The sequence below is a fragment of the Pteropus medius genome, unplaced genomic scaffold (assembly GCF_902729225.1).
Source record: "Pteropus medius unplaced genomic scaffold, Ma_sr-lr_union100, whole genome shotgun sequence".
In the NCBI taxonomy this organism is placed as follows: domain Eukaryota; kingdom Metazoa; phylum Chordata; class Mammalia; order Chiroptera; family Pteropodidae; genus Pteropus; species Pteropus medius.
This window is the reverse complement of record NW_024344240.1, coordinates 21,045,052-21,053,401: the sequence shown is the minus strand read 5'-3', so window position 1 is coordinate 21,053,401 and position 8,350 is coordinate 21,045,052. Positions and strand designations below refer to the sequence as shown.

Below are 8,350 nucleotides of genomic sequence, written 5' to 3'. Positions count from 1 at the left end.
TCCGCAGTTTACTGGTCCGAGCCCCCTGCAGGGGCCGGGCAATCTGCGCCAGCCTGATGCAGCTCCTCCCACCTCTTACCCGCACCGGAACAAAGTAAGGGCGAGATCCCGCTCGGGGCTGAGGCTTCCGGGTCCCAGCGGCCCTTCGAGGGGAAGGATCTTCTTAAGGCAATGGGGAAGGAGGTGGGGGAAGCGGGGAGAGTGAAAGGTACACAGAATACAAAAAAATAGAACAGGGCGTGTGAGTGTGGAGAGAAGGCGGGTACAATTTTAGATTTTGACCTGAACAGCTGCATCCTCACAATCCAATATCGATAAACTTAATGGAACGTCGCATCGCTGACAGGCTGACTGCTGGGTGGGGAGAGATGGATTTTGGAGAACTCATAAGACCTACTCTGAAAATGCTTCCATCCTTGCTCCTAACAACTTGGGGCTCAAAACTTTCCTTCCCCTGTCTTTATCTCCACTGCATGTTTCATCATCTTTGTCAAAAGTGAGTACCGACGGTTCGCCTCACGTTGATGAGGATCTGGCTGATATTAGCCTATTCCGACCCAGCCCCAAACCCTGCAAGCCTCCGAGCTCAACCAGAGCCCAACCCTTCCTTACACAAGAGCGCTTTAGGTGTATGTGAATCGTACATCCGGAGCAACACTTGCCTCTCAAGTGGTACTTGCCCCTCTGGGGTAATTCCCAGTATTAGCAATTTTATTTTCCTTAAAAGGGGGATGAATGGTGCAGATCTGGGGAATTTTTTAAAGTCTAATTAATTTGTGGTGTTTGCTATGTTTGAAAAGGCCACCAGCCAATTCAGGGCTTAGCTAGGTAACTTGTGACTCCTCTGATACGTTAAATGACTGACAGTCAATCTTAATCCAAATTTCACTGTTCAGGCTTAAAAGGACTTGGCGAAACTGTGAGGTTATTTAAATGGAAAGTTCAAACTATGAAAGGACAAATGTAAGTGTCTTTTGTGACCAGTCTTGCCTGAGGGATTTAATCACCTACATGTAGTAGGTGCATAAAATCCAAGAGTTCCATGGAATTGCTCAAGCATGGACTGTGCCTGATTGGTTCTGTGATTTGAGTTTATTTCCTTTCTTTGTTTTAGTCCTTATCGAGAGGGTAATGACAAAGCTGAAGAGAGCTTCTAACAATGTTCCAGCCACTCTTCCCTGAAAGTTTTCCTCTCCAACTCCATATTGCCAGAAGCAACTTGTCTAGAATGTGTGCTTCTCAAACTTGGGAGGACCCAGTGCTGGAAGTCAGTGGTTTCAACTGACCCTACCTCCAACATGAGTGTGTTGTGATAACTCCAAAAAGTAAATACTGGTCTAGGGTACATTAATAGAAATATAGTGACCAGATGAGAGATGTAAAGTTCTCACTGCCTAACTTAGGATTGATTATAACATAATCTAGACTAGAAGCCTGTAGCTACTTTAAGAGAGGTCATTAAAAAAAGTTAGAAAACAGAGAGGGACGATCACAATAAGTTGTCTCTATTATGCTTAGATTCTCTATTATATGAGGGGTTTGAAATAAAACTGCTGAATGCCTGGAGATTAGTAGGTGCTGGGAAGGCAAAAAGCCACTATTCTGAATATTTAAGAACCCTTGAGTAGAAGAGAGGATAGATTTTTTGTTGTCGTTATTCTGCAGAGGATAATAAGTGTCAGCGGAGGATATGTTGCTCAACATCATTTCTTCCAACCAACACTTACTGAGTACCAACCATATGTAAACTAACAGCTGGGTGTGAAATGGGGTGCCTGGAAAAACCATGGGCTCTGTCACAGAAATATTCAAGCAGAGACTGATCCCCATGAATACTCTAGCAGTGGTCCCGACCTTTTTTGGCACTAGGGACCAACCAGTGCTCCTATGAGAATCTAAAGCCTGATGATCTGAGGTGGAGCTGAGGCAATGATGATTTGCAGCACTGGAGAGCGGCTGCAAATACAGATGAAGCTTCGCTCCCTTACCCGCCACTCACCTCCTGCTGTGAGGCCTGGTAACTAACAGGTCACAGACTGTTACTCTTGCTCTAAAGAGGATTCTTGCCAAGGAATCCTTCACACAACAGGTATAAACAAGATATAAAACATTTTAATTCCTTTCCTACATAGCCGAGGGTAGAAAAATGGGTAAGAAGCCCTCCAAAACCTTCTTCAGCTCCTAAGGGTCTGTGAATCTGTGGACCATGAAGAGTTTTAAGGAGAATTCCAGGGGGCTAGGGACTTCCCTTTGGCAGAAGAGAGAGTAACAAATACATTAAGTACATTATCTACTGTTAACAGAAATACAAAGGGCATCTCTGAATATCTTACATGGCCACAATTTCTGCCCCATAGCTAGGCCCCCAGGGAATAAAAGTCAAGGTACTGACTATTGAAGTAGAAATACTGAAATAATAATGGATAAATCTCAAAGAGATATTTCCTTTCTGGGCACTGAAGTTTGGTATGCATAGATAATGCATTATGCATAAAATACTGTGCATGTGGTAACACACCATCACTACTGCTTATGGGTCTTGCCCACCAGACTTTGAACTCCTGAAAGCAAGAATTCTGTTTTACTTATCTTTGAATTCCCCACACTTAGCACATGGTGGCCTGAAGTTTTTTGATGTATTGATCTTAGATTTCTCCTTCTATGACAAATTTGTACCAAGAGCTTTCAATAGACAAGCCATTGTCCTCAACCCAATGAGAAATACAAAAAAATTAAATTAAATACAAGCTCATCATCCCTGTTCCCAAGAGACTCACAATCAAGATGAGACGAAAATATATACATCTAATATAATCAACACTAAAGCTATTGACCAAATGACAAAATGTTTCCCACAGACGAAAGTGTTGAAATCCAAAGAAAGGAGATTGGTATAGGCTGGTATAGTTTGGTAGAGAAACTCTGGTCTTCATGTAAAACAATAGGAGAAATTTTTTGGTTTCAGTTCTCAAAGCCATATTCACTCTAGCGCTAAGCTGAGTTTATTATTTTTCATCATTCACACAACAGGTATAAACAACATATTTTAATTCCTTTCCTACATAGCTCACCACATCTTTTGAGGATAAAAAGTGGCATTTGTGATTCTTTGAGTGTTGGTTAAGTGTAACGGGTTAAGTGAAAGCCAGAGAGAATGCATTAAGAAAGGCTTAAAACAGTCTTTAGTAACCACAAAATTATCCAAAGGAGAGAATTCATGGAATAAGTCACAACAGAACTCTCTTTACCACCCCCTTCCCCATCCCCCTCCGCTGCCCCAATCTGGTAGAATTTAATAGCATTAGAACCAAAGAAGCTTAGAACTGGAAGGGAAATTAGAGGTCATCTAGTCCAGTCTCATCATTTTACAGATGGGGACACAGTATAGAGAAGATGAGTGACTTGCTCAAAATCTGTCTGGGGCGGCACTGAAACTAGACTCTAAGATTTTTCAGCATCTTCCTTGGATGTCAGGTTCTCTTCACCTACAGAGCTACAAAAACTAAACGGAAGAAAGAGCTCCACTTCCTTAGAAAGATGCACATTGACTTTTATTGTCTTCTACTTCCTTGTGAAGTAGATGGAGAGAACATTTGACACAGAGCTTTGGCAGGAAAAATTGTATTCATTCACCCCAGTGTTTGGATTTTACAAACCCAATGCTGAATTAATGGTCAAAGTCTACCAGTTCTGTCTCAAAAATTATTCCCAAGTTCATCCTTCCACTCTGTCCTCCTTGTCATTGCCTTGGTGGAGGCCCTCATCATCTTTTGTCTAGGTACTCAAGATAACTTCCTACCTGGGCTCCTCCAAACCATGCTCCATGGTATCACCAGAGAGATGGTCCTAAAATACAAATCTGGCCTTGTCGCCCTTAGAATAGCCACATATATGCCCCAATGCCCTACATGGACTATGCGACTCTATAATCTTACCTCCTCTCTTGGTGTCCAGTAACTATACTAGAAGTTTCTGGAAAAAGCAATGCTCTTTTGTACTTTTATGCTTTGCACAGTCTCATCCGTCTACCCTTGACTCCATGCCTATTCTGTTTATTCTTCAAGGACAGTTCAACTCTGCTCAGGTGTGAGGACTTCCTAAGCTTTTTCAACATACTCAGCCACCATCCTGAAGGGCGCTGCATTAACTCTTTGCACAGGCCTGTAGGACTGCATGACCTTGGGTACTCTAATAACCTGCTTACGTGTGTCTCTTCTAGATAATGAGCAAATATTTGTAGAAAGGAAGGGAAGGAAAGAATGAAATTGTGATCATTTTGCAGGGAAGCTTTTACTTTTTGTTTGCCTTTGCATCATTTTTTCATATTATTGGGTGTGAGTGTGTGTTAAAATTAATGTTCCCACTCACTTCCTCCAGCTCCACTTCTCAATAAACTTTATATAGTTTATTTTCTAGATCTTTCAATATGCCTGATAAAGACATGAAAACATCTTGTTTTTTTTTCTTAAATAAATATGGAATTATACATATTTTTCTGTTTTTACTCAATGTATTATGGACGTACATAAAGCTTTATCTCATTTTTAAAAATGACTGTGTCATGTTCCATAATACATCTGTGGCATATTTTTAAACTCATTACATATAGAAAAGTAATTTCTGATTTTTTCAACATTATGCTGCAGTAACTGTTGGTGTGACTTGTCTTCAGTCTTGTAAATAACTTGAAAATTGTGATGTTACTATTTATCATTCATTGTGTCTGTAAGAACCTACCATTGGAATAATTTACAGAAGCTGTGATAACATTCTCATCAGTTCCTGTTCAGTCCCTATTTCACATATTCTTAACTTCCTTAGTTCTTTCTAGTATTAGGGGCCAAAAGGGGACTTCCAAGAGACACGAAGTGGAGACTCAGCTATAGTCTGCTAATGTAACAGGAGTATACTAGTAGCATGAGAGCCCTCCAAGACTCTAACTTCTGCTTACATAAATTACCACTTTAACTAGATTCTATACACTTATGCAAGTTATTTTTTTCAACTTGCAGTGAGTTAATTATTTGTAGAGCTGTGCTCTGAATGAAGAAGGTGCAAAAATGACCAAATGAGATCCAGGAATAGCATTTCTACCAATTTCCCCCTTTTCTTTTTCTATAGGTATTAAGCTACCAAGTGACAACTAGTATATCTATATTTTAAGGAAAATGGTGTTTGTGGCAAGAGAATGGTTTACTTTGCAGTTAGCAAGGGGAAATGAGTCTTTTCACTTGGTGTTCTAAACTGCTTACCACCTCATTAGCTCATCTTCCTTCCTTGGCTCCTGTCTCCCTCTGCCCTGAGCACTTGAAGACTAATGCCAAGATGCCCCCTCTCCCCACCTCATCAGCCACCAGAAGGGAAACAAAAGGAGCAGCAGAGACTCAGCCACTGCTATTAGACCTGACACTTTTCTTTCTCCAAGCCTGCCTATGTTCCTCGCATCCCTGGGCATGGGGGCCATTACTTATATTTTGTTCCTGCTGCCAATTTATTTTTTACTCTTTCTTCTGCAGGACTAAAATGGATGCTAAAAAGCCAAGGAAATGCAGTTTGACATCCTTCCCAAATTTGAAAACAAGAAAGAAAGAAAATCTCGCCTTTGTGAAGGTAAGGATCCTGGTCTTTAATCGGGGGAAGAGAATGGCATCATCATGAAGACTTGGGGACCCAGGACCCATTGGAGATTATTGTGTTGCAAGCACCTTTGACGACAGGATGAGGAGAAGGAAGGTGTGGGAGGACCAGGCTAATTCGCAGAGCCAGGACTGGGCAGGCTTGGATGGGAAACTGACAGGAGGGCCGGAGTTCAGTTTTATGAACTTCAGGACTGCAAGGCCTTAATTGAACAGGTGACTTGTATTTGTGGAGGCCCTGGGCTAGTGTCTTTTATTCTGCTCTATATTTCTGGAACCATACTGGAAATCTCCTGGAATGGTTCTGAACAAGTATGCAAGAACATTTCCAGAAAAGATCTGCTTTTTTACCCCCTAACACAGACATGGTATCTTTCTCTTTACTCTGTTTCAAAAACTAGTGAAATGCCACAGCAATGAAGGTAATATTGTGATGTGGTAACTTTGTAATTACCATCTATAAAATCAATTTCTAAATCAGGTATAACTTTTAATCTAACGACCTCAGTTTGAATTCCACAGCTTACTCAAAAGATTGTATTCTTTGGGTTCTTCGTTCTGAAAAATTTGCAGCAAACTTTAGCCCAGAGATTCAGGTTTGACTTTCTGGATTCCGCCTGCATCATTGATTGGAAGAGCTAGAGTTTAGCAGCCTACCAAAGGCTTGGTGAAAATTCTCCTCTCTGTAGATCACAAGCCACCTCCTTAAAATTATAACTCTTAGGTCACCTTTTCTAAGCAGCATTTCTGATTTAACCCTAGCATTCTCCCCTTCAGGGTTATAACTCAGAAAATGGACCTTAATACAAAGTCCATTGTTCTCCACCCCTACCTCTGCCATCACCATATACAACAAAAACATTTATTTTGCAATTCATGGGTACAAAAATGTACTAATACCTAGAACACTTCTTTCAATAAAATAAAAATTAATACACAATATTTGAAATAGTAAATCTATAGCAAAGCATGATAATATAATAAAGATAACATTCTGTTAGTTCAAATTTTTAAATATTATGGAAACAGAAAGAGAATGGTCTTGGTCATAATCTCACTTAGCAAAACCATCACAAGTTTTGCAACTGTTTTTAGTTGCTCGAGCTCACATTTAGTGAGTTCTTAGATGAACCTTAGAGGCAAGTACTATCATATCCCTATTTTACAGATGGAAAAACTGAGATTCAAGTGAAGTTAACTAGTCATGGCCATAAACCAGTGAGTGGAGGACTGAATTCAAACCCATATTCTTGTTTTTCTGTAGTTAATCTTTTTAATATTAAATTTATTGGGGTAACATTGGGTAATAACATTAAATGATTTTCAAATGTACACAATTATAATTTGACATATGTGTACGCTATTGCATGCTCACCACATGAAGTCTAGTTTCCTTTTGTTACCATACGTTTGACCTCCTTTACCTGCTTCACACTTCCTTTTTCCCCTTTCCCCTCTGGCACCCACCATTCTGTTGTTTGTATCTATGAGTTTGTTCTGGTTTATTTCATTTGTTTGTTGCTTTTTAGTTTTATATTTCACATGAGTGAAATCATACAGTTCTTGTTCTTTCCATCTAACTTATTTCACTTAGCATGATACGATACTCTCAAGATCTACCCATGTTGTCACAAATGGCAATATTGCACCTTTTCAGTGGTCGAGTAGTATTCCATCCTATATACGTACCACATCTTTTTTATCCAGTGATCGGTCAAAGGATACTTAGGTTGTTTCCAAGTCTTTAATAATACTGTTAATAATGCTGCAATGAACATAGGGGTATATATGTATATTTACAAATAAGTGTTTTTATATTTTTCAGGTAAATACTCAGAAGAGGTATTGCTGGATCATATTGTAGTTCTATTCTTAACTTTTTGAGAAACCCCATACTGTTTTCCATAGTGACTGTACTAATAATTTTCATTTGCCCTAATGGTGTGCAAGGCAAACTCATATTCTTAACCACTCTATCCATGCCTCTTTGCCAAGTAATGTCAACTCTGTTAAATGCTGTCATATGCAATTTCTTAATATGTTTATATAAATTTTAAGGAAAGCAAATTTCTGTTGCAATTACAGTGACAGGAGCTGTCGGAAATAAAATATAAGTCATAGTGAAGATAAATTCATTCATGTTGTATTTTATGATAGTGCTGGCAAATTGACAATATCATTTAAAAATACTATTTAAACATAACTGTTGTATTCATATTGGTAATTATTCTGATGGGCTCTAAATAAATGTCTTTTTACCATCTGTTTATTTTTTCCCAGTGGGCTTCTCATCCAATTGAATTGAATAGGCTTAAGTAAGGAAATGTAAACAAGACAATGGCTGTCCTCAGAACATGAAACCTTGGTTTTTAGTGGATAGTTATATTAATTGGAGGATGAAAAGAATGAATTATAATCCTTTCACCTAAAAAAAATTGAAGATGAGAGAGCTATGGATCTCAGTATATCAACTGCCCCAAGCAGGTGTTGAAAAGTTATTTTAGATATTTAAATAAATTAATAATAATTTATATTTATTTTATGCTATTTACTATGTTATAAAGATAATGTTTACAATAATAATTCAATATTTAAATATTTTCTAGATGGATTTGGGTTTCAGCTAAGGGAGTTTTTTAAATGTGATTTTTAATCATCTATTTCACCTGGCTTTAAGATAACAGGTCTTAATATAAGATGAAGTAACATACCAT

General features: G+C 38.7%; 1 protein-coding gene across 1 annotated transcript in view; it reads left to right on the top strand.

The window, feature by feature from the left end:
- DYRK4 (dual specificity tyrosine phosphorylation regulated kinase 4) overlaps positions 1–8,350 on the top strand; it is a 54,565-nt gene that overhangs the window by 5,662 nt on the left and 40,553 nt on the right. Inside the window, exon 2 of the mRNA XM_039869066.1 lies at positions 5,517–5,610. Within this exon, the coding sequence (XP_039725000.1) occupies positions 5,524–5,610 (87 nt within the window). The 5' untranslated portion in view covers positions 5,517–5,523. The remainder of the gene's footprint in view (positions 1–5,516; positions 5,611–8,350) is intronic.